The sequence below is a fragment of the Lepus europaeus genome, chromosome X (assembly GCF_033115175.1).
Source record: "Lepus europaeus isolate LE1 chromosome X, mLepTim1.pri, whole genome shotgun sequence".
In the NCBI taxonomy this organism is placed as follows: Eukaryota; Metazoa; Chordata; class Mammalia; order Lagomorpha; family Leporidae; genus Lepus; species Lepus europaeus.
Genome location: NC_084850.1, coordinates 133,816,394 through 133,832,083, shown reverse-complemented (window position 1 = coordinate 133,832,083; position 15,690 = coordinate 133,816,394). Strand labels below are relative to the sequence as shown.

Below are 15,690 nucleotides of genomic sequence, written 5' to 3'. Positions count from 1 at the left end.
CCCTATTTTTATGGCTCAGTCTCATTCTCTGTCTAAATTCTGCTCCATCCAGCCTCCCATCCTCAACCTTTACGGTAGCTTTCAACTCATCATCGGCTCAGAGAAGGTAGCCCTCATCCAGAGGATGTGTAGGGTAATGTCCTTATATTAGAGGCACAAATAATACTACCATGTTTCTTCATAACATACATTACAGTCTGAATCCGAATATTTGTTCTATTTTTGTTAATACCTCTCTTTGCATTGAACTCTAAGAACTATATAAGGAGAGGGATGGAGCACACCATTGAGTCCCCAGCACATAGCTTAATACTTCCCATATGGACAGAGCCTAACTGATGAAGGAAAAAAATCCCTGGAATTTAAAAGGTAAACTATCAAGTTGTATGCTGGCTTTCTTTTTTTTAAAACTTTTATTTAATAAATATAAATTTCCAAAGTACAACATTTGGATTATAGCAGCTTATCCCCCCACCCATAACCTCCCTCCTACCCACAACCATCCCATCTCTCACTCCTTCTCCCATCCCATTCTTCATCAAGATTAATTTTCAATTATCTTTATATACAGAAGATCAATTTAGTATATATTAAGATTTCAACAGTTTGCACCCACACAGACACACAAAGTATAAAGTACTGTTTGAGTACTAGTTATAGCATTAATTCACATAATACAACACATTAAGGACAGAGATCCTACATGAGGAGTAAGTGCACAGCGACTCCCATTGTTGACTTAACAATTGACACTCTTATTTATGGCGTCAGCAATCACCCAAGGCTCTTGTCATGAGCTGCCAAGGCTATGGAAGCCTCTTGAGTTCACCAACTCCGATCTTATTTAGACAAGGCCATAGTCAAAGTGGTTCTCTCCTCCCTTCAGAGAAAGGTACCTCCTTCTTTGATGGTCCGTTCTTTCCACTGGGATCTCACTCACAGAGATCTTTCATTTAGGTCATTTTTTTTTTTTGCCTGAGTGTCTTGGCTTTCCATGCCTGAAATACTCTCATGGGCTTTTTAGCCAGATCTGAATGCCTTAAGGGCTGATTCTGAGGCCAGAGTGTTGTTTAGGACATCTGCTGGCTTTCTTCGTTATCATTCCTAGCTTAGCCTCCATGTTCACCAATCCACCACCATGCATGCAATTCGGGGCTAGTAGGATAAAAAAAGCAAGTACAAAAGATGGTTTGCTGTTCTCAGAGAACCTGGACTAAGTGGTCTACAGCCCAAATGGGAATTACAGGTCAGTAGGCCACTGTCTCTCTAACACTCACAATAGACCTGTCTTTCATCATGCACTTGCTACAGAGGACAGCACGGGGTTTACCCAAACCTTGAATGAGAATAGCTCTTTCCTGGGCTCTTCTCACCCTACTCACAACACGGCAGGGACCAACAACTATGGCCCCATTGATAGCATACTAAAGCAGTTTCTCAGGTGCTATTTTCTAACTCTCTAGGCCCGCATTTCCTCAAGTAGATCCCTTAGAACACCCATTCCAAAGTTTACACTGAGCCAAAAGGTTTCCATTGTCACATAATTTTCAGAAACACTGCAATAAACAAAATTAAATTCCACCCCCATAGAATTTCTCAGGATCTTTAGTGTACTAATGTGTATGACAAATCTCTAAGAATATTGTTAAGTATTTCCCAAGTTTATAAAACCATGTGCTAAATTAAAATTATAGGAGGACATTTTTTGAAGCAAGCTCCTGTGTTGGGCTCTCTTTCATGGAATGAAGTGTTGTTTGGTTCTAGAATTGAAAATAAAGCCAATTAAGACCACTGAAATAAATTGTCATAATCTTGTCCTTTGAAACAAGGAATTCTGTTTTCAAACAGTGTATTCTGGAACTGAGAACACGCTTGGGAAAACACTGTGTTGGTGGGTTTTAACAGGATTCAAAGATTCCTGTGTGCCTGTAAACCCAGGCAATACCAGCAATGGAAATCACAGCTGAAGGTGGTGCTCAAAGATAAAACTCTAGGGGCTGGCGTTGTGGCACGGTGGATTAAATCATGGCTCACGATGCTGTGATCCTATATAGGAGCGCTGGTTTGGGCCCCAGCTGCTCCACTTCCTTTCCAGCTCCCTACTAATGCACACGGAAGGCAATAGAAGATAGTCCAAGTGCTTGGGTCCCTGTCCGCACTTTTAAATACAGGAGAGGAGGTTGACTGCTGAAACGCAGGGTAGGTCTTTATATTGTTTTCTCAATTCCATTTGTAAAACTAATTGGATGGCCTTTTTACCGCTCCTTGTGCCCGCTCTCCCGCCGTACTTTGCTTGCCGCCCTCTTGCCGCCCTCCCGCCCACATGCTCCCTGGAACAGGCTGGTATGGAACTCCTCGTTTACTCTTTCTAACCCGCTTTCCCTTAATAAAGCCCTCACATACCTGTGTATTTCTCTTGCTTTCCAAGTAAATCCTGAACTTAAAAAAAAAAAATCCTACTTGGATGTGACAGTGTATGTATTTTTACTAAAAACCAAATGTAATCTTGAAGACCTTTCTGTGGATTTGCATTTCTGAATTCTATCCCCCCAGCCCACTCCCCCTGCAGCCCTAGATAGTGCAAAGCTCGATTGCACATGTCTGGCTCTCTTCCTTCTTATCCGTATGTGCACCAATTTTTGTCTGTTGTAATTCTGTGAATTGCCTAAATATGTGAAACATGCTTGAAGCTCACCAAAATGGACGTTCATCAGGAAAGCCAGCCATTATTGCTCTCTGCTCACCGCTCAACAGGACTTCGGCCAATACGCACACAGCTTGGGGCCCTAGCTCCTGGCTGTCATTACCTGCAGGAAACACACCCAAGCTTTCATTCACTCCAGGCAAATCCAAGTAGATGTCAGGGGCATTATGAGAATGCTAGTTTTGGGGACTTCATTATAGATGCTAAATGTAAGTGTGCAGATAGTACAGGTTTAATGTTAATGGTATTTCTTGATTATCAGTAGACTTGGATTACCGGTGTATAATCCTTTCAACACAGCCTGCCTTTCTTTGGTAATGGCTTTTCCTTTCTGAGTCTTCTTTTCCATCTTGATCTTTCTCTGAAGACAGAAACTTTGCTGAGTACCTCATTCCTGTCTGTTTTCTTCTTCACTAACATCTTTGAATTTCAGTGGTTCTGGCACTGATCTTTAGCTAATTGTATCTATTAACCCTCCGTTTCATGGCTTAAAATCAATATACATTTTTATTAAAGGTGCAGGGAGGAGGGGAAAGGTCACTCTGTGAGCTTCCTCTAAATAAATACACTTTAGTTACCCCAGGCACTTCTTTCTGCTACCTATTGAATCTAATGTTCTTTGACTCAATTATAGGTGAAATTTCCTCCTTCCTTTTCTTGCCCACGGGACTCATTATTCAATATTGTATTTTCCAGCCCTCCAGTAAACGGCATGCATAATAGCATTAGACTGTTTGCCAGGCAGTCCCTAAACAAACATGGCTTGAATCAAATGGACTGAAAGTTCAAAGTTTTATGGTTTCAGTAAAGTATGAGGGCTGAAAATCTGCTTTGTTGCCCCTTAGCAATAAGCTTGCAAAAGCCAATCAATTACAATGGAGATATAGAAGCATCAAAGAAAATATCACTTTTTAAGCAAGGTCAGGTAACCTTAGAGAGAAATCAATAAAGAGTCCTTGGACCTTTTCAAAGAGGGTGTTAGAAGGAATCTTATTTTTTTAAAAATGGATTTATCTCTCTGTGTGTGTGTGTGTGTGTAGGGAGAAAGAGAGAGAGAGAAACAAAGAGAGCTCCCATCTGTTGGTTCACTCCTCAAATGCCCACAGTGGTGAGGGATGGGTTAAGGCAGAAGCTGGGAGCTAGTAACTCAGTCCAGGTCACCCATGTGGGTGGCAGGACCTTAATTACTTGAGCCATTACCACTGCCTCCAAGAGTCTATGTTAGCAGGAAGCTGAAGTAGGAGCCAGAGACAAGTTTCAAACCCAGGTAGTTGGAATAAGGGATACAGGTGCTCTAGCCTGTGTCTTAATCACTAGGCCAAATGCCCAAGGAATCATTGAAAGAGGAGCCAGAGTCTGATTAAGCGGGGCTGGGATTTCTTTTTTTTAAATATTTATTTATTTATTTATTTGAAAGGGAAGTTTACAGAGAAGCAGAAGTAGAGAGGAGGGAGAAAGAGCGCGCGAGCGAGCGAGAGAGAGCCATCCACTGGTTCACTCCCCAAATGGCTGCAACATCGGAAGCTAATCTAGTCCAAAGCCAGGAGCAGAGCTGGACCAAAGCGAAGCCAGGAGCTTCTTCCTGGTCTCCCATGTGGGTGCAGGGGCCCAAGGACTTGGGCCATCTTCCGGTGCTTTCCCAGGTCACAGCAGAGAGCTGGATTGGAAGTGGAGCAGCTGAGACTCGATCCAGTGCCTATATGGAATGCTGACACTGCAGGCTCCCGCTACACCACAGCGCTGGCCTCTGGAATCTGCATTTCTTTCTTTTTTTTTTTTTTTAATTTTTTGACAGGCAGAGTGGACAGAGAGAGACAGAGAGAAAGGTCTTCCTTTTGCCGTTGGTTCACCCTCCAATGGCCGCCGCGGCTGGTGCGCTGCGGCCGGCGCACCACGCTGATCCGATGGCAGGAGCCAGGTGCCTATCCTGGTCTCCCATGGGGTGCAGGGCCCAAGCACTTGGGCCATCCTCCACTGCACTCCCGGGCCACAGCAGAGAGCTGGCCTGGAAGAGGGGCAACCGGGACAGAACCCGGTGTGCTGGCGCCGCAAGGCGGAGGATTAGCCTAGTGAGCCTTGGCGCCGGCTCTGGAATCTGCATTTCTAACAAGCATCTAAGTCATGTTGTTGCCACAGTACCACACTGCCAGTAACAAGGCTTTAAAATGTGAGAAAAGGCCAATCTGAGGACTGACTCAGAGCTGTTGAATGAGAATCTCGAGTTGCCAGGAGCCCCAGATCCCCAAGTGGTTCATACACATGCTCAAGTTTGAAAAACCTCCATGGAAACAACTCCCACCTTTTCTTCTTTTTGTAAGGGCCTTCTCATTTTATTCAACTATTAAGCATGTGCTTCACTCCAACAGCTGTGGTTAGAAGCCATTTGTTACAAACTGTTGTGGATTTTGCTAGCCAAATCCTTGATAGTCATTCGGAAGCAGGCTGTGTTATGCATGTATATTCTTTAAAACGAATTAATATTTATTGAATGTCAAAAAGAAGACTAATGCGGGGCCAGCGCTGTGGCGCAGTGGGTAAAGCCCTGGCCTGATGTGCCGGCATCCCATATGGGTGCCGGTTCAAGTCCCTATTGTTCCACTTCCCATCCAGCTCTCTGTTGTGGCCTGGGAAAGCAGTAGAAGATGGCCCAAGTCCTTGGGCCTCTGCACGCATGTGGGAGACCTGGAGGAAGCTCCTGGCTCCTGGCTTCGGATCAGCGCAGCTCTGGCAGTTGCGGCCAATTGGGGTGTGAACCGGGAGATGGAAGACCTCTCGACCTCTCGACCTCTCGACCTCTCAAGCTTTCTCTGCCTCTCCTATCTCTCTGCAATTCTGACTTTCAAATAAATAATTTTTTTTTAAAAAAAGGACTAACGTGCGGATTCTGTCCTCAGAGAATTGCTGCCCAGATTCAGCCTAAGTGTTGCAAGGGGCAAGGAAGAGAGATGCATCACTTATGGTGTATGTTTTGTCGTAAAACATCTTCATTTTATGCTCTCATAATTAAAAGGATGATATTTTCCAGCTGAACATGCCCTCTCCCCACAAAGCCAGAGATTCCTGGTGTATCTACTGTAAGTCAGATCTGATATACCCTAGCCAAAGCATTCCACAGATTAGGACTGCTCATCAGGAAGTCCATAAGTAGCTCCACAAAGAGATGGGACCAGGTCATTTTGCCCTGGTGTGTGAGAAAGGTGGGGATACTGACCAGCTGTTAACCCTTTCTTTCCTCTTCAATATGTATCCTGCCAAGAGCTAATTGATGAGGTGCGCTGTTTAGAAGGTGGTTCTTCAGACAGCGAAGGTCAGGAGAGACAAATCTCTGGGAAGCTTGAGTAGAAAATAGCTCAGCTAGTTCTTACAAAACTCATCCTGTAAAGGTAGTATCTGAAACAGGGTAGAACATCAATATGTGTTTGGTGAGTGAATGAATGAAGCTGTCCTATAGCAAGTGGCTTGGAACACAATGGATTCATAACACACCTTGCCCTGTCTTGAAAACAATTAACCCCCTTGCACACTGGTGGGAGTTCACCACTGTGCAGGTTCATCTAAGCACAGTAAAGAAATGCAGGGTGTGGGCTGGCGCCGCGGCTCAATAGGCTAATCCTCTGCCCTGCGGCGCCGGCACACCGGGTTCTAGTCCTGGTCAGGGTGCCAGATTCTGTCCTGGTTGCCCCTCTTCCAGGCCAGCTCTCTGCTGTGGCCCGGGAAGGCAGTGGAGGATGGCCCAAGTGCTTGGGCCCTGCACCCCATGGGAGACCAGGAGAAGCACCTGGCTCCTGCCTTCAGATCAGTGCGGTGCGCCGGCTGCAGTGCGCCGGCCGCAGAGGCCATTGGAGGGTGAACCAACGGTAAAGGAAGACCTTTCTCTCTATCTCTCTCTCACTGTCCACTCTGCCTGTCAAAAAAAAAATTTTTTTTTAAAAAAAGAAATGCAGGGTGTGCCCTGACCTCTACTTGGCACGAGCACTAAGTAATAAATGGCCCCATGTTTATTCTTATTTCCAAAACCACCTTGACATTCAGCTTTGCAAAATGAATTCAGATATTTTAGTGCTCCATTGCAAATTAGTGGATTGGTTTAATTTTCAAAACGCATAAGCAAAACAAGCTTACTCTAGGAAGGGATTATTCCACATCTAGAGGCTCTCCAGAGTACATATCAAACAGATGGCTTTTAAAACTTTTTTTTTGCACCTGAATAGGTGATGTGTACATGCTGCCCACAAGACAATCTTTGGAAACAGAGACTACTACCCACACTCTCATCTAGCTGGCACCCTTATTAAATGGCTGTGTTTCATTTGAGTGCATTTGCGTTTCACTTGGATTTTGCTTTGCAGCATCTATAATACTACTCCATTTCATGTTTAGCACCTTTAGATAAATCGTTTCTTCCAACTTTCATCCATTGACTGATTGCTTGATTTCTACCAAGAAAGGATTCCTTAATATAGAGCTAGCTTCCAAGCATCCACAGGATCTGAGAGAAGGGCAAGGCTTCTAGATGATGATTAGTTCCAAAGAAATGGTGCTACAGGGCAGATGGGGAAAGAAGAGCTGTTTTCTGGGGCGCAGGAGCCCTGCCTGCCACTCTCAGAAGGTGAGTATAAAAGGGCAACTTTGCATCCACAAATAGGTTTTACAAATAGCCACTGAATGAAAGCAGTAACCTTCTCCGGTTTTGCTACCAATGAAAAGATTAGATTCTCTGTTCCCAAAAGAGATATGTTCTAGGCTGCACTGGGAAAGAGTTCTTGGCTCAAAAAGTCTTTTGTGCAGCTGGTGGGGTCCTCAGAATAGTAAATGTATATCTCCCATTAGGAAATATAGGGCCTGTGAATTCATACACGCCTATGCAAATCCAAGCACCTCCTCTATGAATTCCCAGAATAGTTCTGCCCTGAAGATGATGCAAAGATCATGTGATGGCCAAACAATATTGTGATACAATTTAAGTGAAGAAAACAGTATAAACAATTTGGAAAGTATAGTTTAAAAGAAAATGTGTAATCTTTCCAGAGGAAAGAGAAAGAAAATACCTTGAAATAACAGAAATTGCATCTGATGGTAGAGAACATTTGTCCATTTTTCTTTTATTGTTTAAATTTTTTCTATTTTTATTTATTTTTGAGGCAGAGAGACAGAGAGGGATCTTACATCCACTGGTTCATTCCCCAAATCCAGAAACTGGAGACTCAATCCAGGACTCCCACGTGGGTGGAAGGGACCCAATTATTTAAGCAATCACCTGCCATCTCTCAGCATGTGTATTAGCAGGAAGCTAGAATTGGGAGTGGAACTGGGACTTGAGCCCAGACACGCCAATACGGGATACAGGCATCCCAAATGTGGTCTAAATTGCTATACCAAAAACCTGCCCCTCTTCTTTCATTTTTAGTGAGTTTATAATACTCTTATGCTTTTTTATAATTAGAAATTTTCATAAAAACATAAAATAAAAGTTGTGACATGTTGTATGTAATTTTTTCTTTGATATTTAAAAATACTTTTTTTAAAGATTTTATTTGAGAGGTAGAGTTACAGACAGTGAGAGGGAGTGACAGAAAGGTCTTCCTTCCACTGGTTCACTCTGAAATGACTGCAACAGCTGGAACTGCGCTGATCCGAAGCCAGGAGCCAGGAGCTTCCTCCAAGTCTCCCACGTAGGCTCAGGGGCCCAAGAGTCTGGGCCATCTTCTACTGCCTTCCCAGGCCATAGCAGAGAGCTGGATTGGAAGAGAGCAGCCGGGACTGGAACCAGTGCCCATATGGGATGCCGGTGCCACAGGTGGAGGATAAACCCACTGTGCCACGGCACCGTCCCCTAAAAATACTTTTAACCAACATCACAAAACAAGATTAAAAAGAATTGTCACTGAGTACAATCAAGGTAAATGCATTTCTAGCATAGTATCTCACATGTTGAAGATGCTTCATTTTTCCATGTTCCTCCTCTTCCTTTCTCCAATGGACACTGGTACTCTTACATTGTTTTTTTAATTTCTTCAAGAGGCAGAAAGAGAACTCTCATCTCTGGTTCACTCCCCAAATACTTATAAAGACCAGGGGATGGTCAGGCAGAAATGAGGAGCTAGGAACTCAACCCAGGTCTCCTACGTGGGTGTCAGGGACCCAATTCCTTAAGCCATCACCACTGCCTCCCAGAGTGTGCATTAGCAAGAAGCTGGAGTTAGTATCCAGAGGCAGGAATTGAACCCAGGCACTCTGATGTGGGGCATGTGTACTTTAACCAGTGTCTTAACTGCTAGGCCAAATACCCACCCCATCTTTCATTTATCATTCGTCAAATCCAAGATACCAAAACCTGAGTTATATTTTCTTGTTTAGTTAATGAACTATAAATAATGGTAAATCTGAAGTCTCGTTAAGAACATTTCCATGGAATCTTGATTTGCTGGACAGTGATCTGGGCACTGCTTAGGATCTCAGGAGTACTCTGCCAACTCCACCCAGAGCTCCCTCCGTTTCTAATTCCCCAGCAGCACTTATCCTTCTTACCTCTTCAGTGTCACTTGAAAGTGTCCATTTTCTCCAACATTGTTTGCTGTTCGTTTAGAGCGAGGGCTGCCAAAGGTTTTCTGTAAAGGACCAGAGAGTAAATGTTTTAGACTTTGCAGGCCACATGGTCTCTGTTGCAGCTATTCTATCTGCTATTGTCTAGTGAAAGCAGCCACAGATAATATGCAAGTATACAGACCTGATGTTGTTGCAATAAAATTTTATTTACAAAAACAAGTGGTGGACCAAATTTATCTTACTGCCTATAGTTTGCCAATGCTGGCCTTAGATTATTCCACTGCTTCCTTGTTGGTCAAGCTACTTCCATTACTCTCTCTCTCTCTGCAAAATGTTTTCCACATTGTAGTCAGAATAATATTCCTGAAATGCAAACCTCATTGTACCAGAGTCTTCCAGAGTGATATGAATACCAAGTATCCATTTGTTCCCACTTGCTTCCACACACTTCTGATTTTTAGCTTGGTACATGGCAGCCCAGAAAAATACATGCAGTGTACCTAACTTCTTTCACAACAAGGTATAAATATTTAATAAGTCTCAATCAGTAACATGTAACTATGGTATGATGTTTCAAGAAAATCTCCCTTAAAAATAGGAAGTGGAATATTGACCCGAGTTGCAGCAATGATCCCAGCCAGTGAGAACAGAAGTCACGCACTGAGAATGGAAAGACACAAAACAGAGTTCCTGGGTTTTGTGTTAACTGCCACTCTAGCCTAGACTGCATATCACTGATTTTTTTGTATGTGAGGGTACAATAAATTTTATTTAAGCATGCATTGTTTTGGATTTTGTATATGTACAAATATAATTCTGATATATTAATAATTTGTCATTCTGTTCTAGTCACAGGAATGTTTTCAGTTGCAATTAACAACAAGGGGCCGGCGCTGTGGTGCAGTGGCTTAAAGCCCCAGCCTGCAGTGCCGGCACCCCATATGGGCGCCGGTTCACATCCTGGCTGCTCCACTTCCAATCCAGCTCTCTGCTATGGCCTAGGAAAGCAGTAGAAGATGGCCCAAGTCCTTGGGGCCCCTGCACCCACGTGGGAGACCCGAAGACACTCCTGGTTCCTGGCTTCGGATCAGCTCAGTTCTAGCCACTGTGGTCATTTGGGGAGTGAACCAGTGGAATGGAAAACCTCTCTCTCTGGCTCTACCTCTCTCTGTAACTCTTTCAAATAAATAAAATAAATCTTTAAAAAAATAAAACATTTAAAACAACAAAACGAAAGCAAAGAAGGTGTGAAGGAAGCTGTCCCATGGCTTAGGTCCATAGTAAAACAAGTCCAGGCCAACATAACCAGGATGGCTACCACAACCTAGGAATAAAATTCCCATTAAAGGCCAGCGCCGTGGCTCACTAGGCTAATCCTCCGCCTGCGGCGCCAGCACCCAGGGTTCTAGTCCCAGTCAGAGTGCCAGATTCTGTCCCGGTTGCTCCTCTTCCAGTCCAGCTCTCTGCTGTGGCCCGGGAAGGCAGTGGAAGATGGCCCAGGTCCTTGGGCCCTGCACCCGCATGGGAGACCAGGAGAAGCACCTGGCTCCTGCCTTTGGATCAGCGCGGTGGGGGTTGAACCAATGGAAAAGGAAGACCTTTTTCTCTGTCTCTCTCACTGTCCACTCTGCCTGTCAAAAAAAAAAATCCCATTAAAGACAGAGGGTATGTCAAAGGGATCTGGTGGCCGCATGTGTCATTTTAATTAGGAAAGCAAAAGCTTTCTCAAAAATCACCTAGTCATTCTCTACTATACTCTGTCCTTTCTCCCAGATGCAAGGAAGTCTGGGTAAGTGAATATTGAGTTACATATTCAACTGCCTGATAACTACAGATGACAATGTTAGGTAGGAGATTAAAAAAAAAAAAAGAATACCTAGAGATATTTTTGGCTTAGCCTGCCCTCAGTCCCTAAAAACCTTATAGTAGTTACCCATATCCCATGACATAAATGCTTCAAGCAAAACTTCAGCTTTCAGGGTGCAGGAGTTTAGCCTAGTAGTTAAGATGCCTGCCTCTAGGCCAGCGCTGTGGCTCAATAGGCTAATCCTCCGCCTGTGGCACCGGCACCCGGGGTTCTAGTCCCGGTCGGGGCACCGGATTCTGCCCTGGTTTCTCCTCTTCCAGTCCAGCTCTCTGCTGTGGCCTGGGAGTGCAGTGGAGGATGGCCCAAGTGCTTGGACCCTGCACCCGCATGGGAGACCAGGAGAAACACTTGACTCCTGGCTTTGGATCAGCGCAGTACACTGGCTGCAGCAGCCATTGGGGGCTGAACCAATGGAAAAGGAAGACTTTTCTCTCTGTCTCTCTCTCATTGTCCATTCTGCCTGTCAAAAAATAAAAACTTTAAACCTAAAAAAAAATACAGCTCCAACATCAAAGACTGAATAAGAAATAACAATAGAAGATACCTAATCAATCAGAAAGGTGAGATGAAAAAACAAAACAAAAAAAAAGATGCCTGCATCTTGTATTGGAGTACCTGGTTTCCTGTCCTGGCTCCTGGCTTCAACTTCCTGCTAATGCACACTGCACACTGCGGGATGCAGCAGGTGATGGCTCAAGTAACTGGGTTCCTCCCACCCACATGGTAGAGTTCATAGCTCCTGGTTTTGGCCCTGGCCCAGCCTCAGCCATTGCAGACTTTTGAGGAATGCACCAACAGAAGGGAGCACTCACTCGCTCTTTCTCTCTCTCTCTCTCTCTCTCTCTGCCTTTCAAATTAAAAAAAAAATCTCTTAAGCATTAAAAATTTATTAAAAAGAATTTAGCCTTCATATGTCTTAGAGCAGTGCTTCTCAGTCTCTACTGAGCGTATGGATCTCTTGGGGCTTGTTAAAATGCAGATTCTGGTTCAGTAGCTCTGAAGTGGGACCTGAGAGTCTGCACTTCCAGAAGCTTCCTAGGTGATGCCAATGCAGCTGATTCTTAGGCACCATACCTGCCTGGTGTTGTAGTCCATTCTTAGACCAGCTGAGACTGGGTAATTTATTAAGGAAAGAAGTGTATTGAGTTTATGGTCCGGGAGGCTAGAAATCCAAGATTGGGCCACTACATCTAGCATGGACTTTGTGCTGTGTTAAAACATGGTGGAGGGGGGCCAGCGCCATGGTGCACTAGGTTAATCCTCCACCTGCGGTGCCAGCATCCCATATGGGCACCGGGTTCTAGTCCTGGTTGCTCCTCTTCCAGTCCAGCTCTCTGCTATGGCCCGGGAGGGCAGTGGAGGATGGCCCAGGTGCTTGGGCCCCTGCACCTGCATGGGAGACCAGGAGGAGGCACCAGCTCCTGGCTTCGGATCGGCATAGCTCCGGCCATTACGGCCATTTGGGGAATGAACCATCGGATGGAAGACCTTTCTCTCTGTTTCTCTCACTGTCTATAACTCTACCTGTCAAATAAAATTTAAAAAAAAAAACATGGTGGAAAGCAGAAGGGAAAGCAGGGGTGTGCTGAAGAGTGGAAACGTGAGAAGCAGCCTTGCTTTTCAACAACCTGCTCTCATGCTAGCTACTCTAATCCCCTGAGAAAAGTATACCTCTTTCGATGACTTAATCAGCTGTTAGAGGCCTGACTTTCCAACACTGCCACAGTGTCAATCAAGTTTCAATGCAAGTTACAGATGGAACAAACCACATTCAAACCACAGCAGCTGGCATGGCAGGGGTTGAGAAGACCTGATTTGGCCCCGCAGTACTTCTACAGCCTCCTCTCCTGCCAGCTCCCCTTGCACTCAGCTTTACCTAATTATATATTTACTTTCAGTTCCCCAGGGAAGAGTGTGGGTTAATCTGTTGATCATCTACTACATGACATGTCCTGCCTGAAATGCCCTCAACCTCCTCAACCTCATGGCCTAGACTGTTACTCATTTGCTGGACCTCAGCTGCAGCACTACTTCCCCCAGGAGAATTTTCTGGATGGCACTATCCTTCCTTGTAGGTAAATTTTTCCTTCACTGAACTTTGGATGCCTAGAGGCCAGCCCAGTGCCTTTTACACAATGGATTGCTGAACAAATATGTGTTGAGTTAATCAATCAATAAATCAAGAAAATGATGTACTGTCTGCAAACCAAATATAGTCTCACCTGGAGTCTTTATAGCCAGCTTCTCAGGAGAAAACAGCTATCAATTATTATTTTTTCAAATCTATTTACTCCTTTTAAAGCTTAATGAGGTTGCCAACAAAAACACTAAAGCTAACTTAAATAATATAATTTAAAGGTGGCAAAAAGTTACATGGATCAGGTGTTTGGCCTACTGGTTAAAACAACAGGTTAAAGTGCCTATATTTATATCAGAGTACCTGGGTTTGATTCCTAGCTGCACCCTTGACTTCAGTTCCTCGCTAACGCAGACCCTGGGAGGTAGTGGGGATGGCTCAACTAGTTGGGTTCTTGTCACCCACATAGTCAACCTGGATTGAGTTCCTAGCTCTGGGCTAGCAGGATTGGCTGTTGTGGGCATTTGGGGAGAGAACCAGCAGAAGAGAGTTATCCCTTTCTGATAAATACAAACTTTATTTCAAGCCGAGCAAGATGTAAAAAATATAAAGACTTAAAAACAATATCTTACTATGCTGTAACTATAACTTAATTTAATGCATTTTTTTCTCTCCTTAAGTCATATTAATGCTACTGAGCACTGGGCCAATCTGCTGTTCATTAACTTGTCCACAAAGTATAGAAATTGAGAATGTTTGGAAAGTTTTTGTCAACTTTATAATTTCATTTCAATTGAATCTGATCATTTAAAAATGGGTTTCCTTTATGTCCTTTAATTTGCTACTGTATTTTTTGAATAATTGTTTTGTGTGTTTTGACAGTTCACAGTAGATTGGAAATTCTTTAAAAATTGCTTTTCTCTACTGATAATGTGGGAAACAGGGCAGTGGTTCTCAATCAAGGGGCAGTGTCTGGGGACAGTTTCGATTGTCACAATTGGGGAGGAAAGTGCTACCTAGTGGGTAAAGATCGGGAAACTGCTAAGGACCCTACAAAGCAACAACACCGACTTCCCCAGCCTCAGATGTTAGCAGTGCTGATGTTGAGAAGCCCTGATCTAAAGATTTAGGTAAACTCAGGACTTAATCCAGTTTAAGACCAAAATATCTCCCCTCTCCCTCTCCCTCTCCCTCTCCCTCTCCCTCTCCCTCTCCCTCTCCCTCTCCCTCTCCCTCTCCCTCTCCCCCGCATCCTTCTCCCCCACATCCCTCTCCCCCACATCCCTCTCCCCTGCATCCCTCTGTCATCTTTGGGTCTTCTCAGCTGATGAGTTGCTTCCTTCCATCTTAGCCACAAACAGAAAAGTCCCAAGCTCACATGCTTACACAAGTAGATTTGATAAGTACCTTCTGGTCTTTTTCTTTAGGTCAAAGATTCTTCCCTCTTCCTCCGGACACCCTTGGTTTCTTTGTGGCAGAGCGAAAGAAGAAGCACAATGTGATTATTTTTCTGCAGGAGAGTCTCATGACTCTTTCCCCATCTCGTCCTCTTTCCTGACAGCTTGTGTCTCGGTTTTCCAGGCTCGTATTTAGAACATGTGTTAGCACTAATTTGAAAGCAATGCTGAGATGTTCCCCTAACAGAAACTTCTCCGCTGACCCTTCCGGCAACCATATCTAACAGGACTAAATTAAAAGTCTTCTCTTGTTGGACTTGAAGTTGCTGTTCAAGCCTCTTGGAAGGTAATTCTTCAAACACATGTAAACAGGCTCTAACAAGTTTTGCTGAACGAGATTAGGAGGTGATTTATCCATTGTTGCTTATTTGCATTTGCATAGCTGCTAGAAGTCATTTAATCTCATCTGGGTTTCATCCAATGATCTGCTCCTTTTTCTTCATTTCGGCTGGCTTGGCTGGTTATTTGTTAGTAAACAGCCTCATCGGCAACTAGGCTATTTTCTGAATATGAACAGGTGACTTGAACCCAACATACATCCTAACATTCTTGTAGATGCAGTCCTTGCAATCTCCACAGAAGCCACTCTTAATAACAATCTTCCCTCGCCTGCTACTGCTACTGCTTCTGTATAAGGAATGCGATGCATTTATATTGCTGATTTACTAAAATGCTGGTTATTTAGCTTATATTCCATAATAAGAATTCCAATTGGTGTGATATGATAGCAAGAAACAGTACTTTTTAATGCTCACTATGTGCCACACACCATTCTAAGCACTTTATCTACAGTGATGAACTACATAACGACTATTTGTTCAATGATGAGCCACATATACAGTGGTGGTCCCATAAGATTATATCCCCTAGTGATATGGTAGCCTTCTTAGTCTGTGCCAATATACTATAATGTGCACACAATGACAAAATCCCTCAGCTATAACTTTTCAACTATTCTTGTTGTTAAGTGGCATGTAATTGTATTATCTCACTTAACCATCACAAACCTACACAACAGGTACTATTATTGATCCCCCTG

General features: G+C 44.0%; 1 protein-coding gene across 4 annotated transcripts in view; it reads left to right on the top strand.

Annotated features, from left to right (window-relative positions):
* The window catches only part of MOSPD2 (motile sperm domain containing 2), a 71,873-nt gene extending 57,071 nt beyond the window's left edge, over nucleotides 1-14,802 (top strand). Inside the window, exon 14 of one of the 4 annotated variants that reach the window (XM_062183259.1) lies at nucleotides 14,622-14,802. In XM_062183259.1, the coding sequence (XP_062039243.1) occupies nucleotides 14,622-14,787 (166 nt within the window). In that variant the 3' untranslated portion in view covers nucleotides 14,788-14,802. Of the gene's footprint in view, nucleotides 1-10,099; nucleotides 10,398-13,015; nucleotides 13,056-14,621 lie in introns of those variants that run through there. The other 3 variants (XM_062183263.1, XM_062183258.1, XM_062183262.1) reach the window with 3 other exon arrangements.
* Nucleotides 14,803-15,690: the final 888 nt, after the last annotated feature.